At 60.7% G+C, this 402-nt stretch overlaps 1 protein-coding gene across 1 annotated transcript in view; it reads right to left on the reverse strand.

Annotated features, from left to right (window-relative positions):
* Positions 1-158, reverse strand: part of Hs3st1 (heparan sulfate-glucosamine 3-sulfotransferase 1) — a 5836-nt gene extending 5678 nt beyond the window's left edge. The window contains exon 1 of the mRNA XM_010641933.3: positions 3-158. Within this exon, the coding sequence (XP_010640235.1) occupies positions 3-68 (66 nt within the window). The 5' untranslated portion in view covers positions 69-158. The remainder of the gene's footprint in view (positions 1-2) is intronic.
* Positions 159-402: the final 244 nt, after the last annotated feature.

Raw genomic sequence — 402 nt, forward strand, 5'->3', positions numbered from 1 at the left:
GCGGGTTTGGAAGGCACGAAGTGGGGCTGGGCCACCAGCAGCACCGCGCCCAGGAGCAGCGCGGCCATGCTGGACACCGCGGTGGCTTCACTGGGCCTCCGGCAGGGTCATGAAGCAGGGACAGTCAGTGGCACATGGGGGTCGCAGGCCGCCAGTTACTGGGGAGGAAAGAGGGGAAATAGCCCAAGATAAGTACAGGAGCTGGGCAGCTGTCGACCCCCACGCGTTCACCTCCCCCTGCCTGTCTTACTTTCCTTATTCTGTTCTCTAAAGCAGGGGGTGGCAGACACTCTCTTTTTGTTGTTTTGAGACAGGACCTCTCTTTGTAGCTCAGGCTGGCCTCCAACTCACGATTCGCCTGTCTCGGCCTCCCAAGTGCTGGGATTCATCCAGCCCAGTGGG

The sequence above is a fragment of the Fukomys damarensis genome, unplaced genomic scaffold (genome assembly GCF_012274545.1).
Source record: "Fukomys damarensis isolate Sample0158 unplaced genomic scaffold, DMR_v1.0_HiC HiC_scaffold_35, whole genome shotgun sequence".
Taxonomy (NCBI): Eukaryota; Metazoa; Chordata; class Mammalia; order Rodentia; family Bathyergidae; genus Fukomys; species Fukomys damarensis.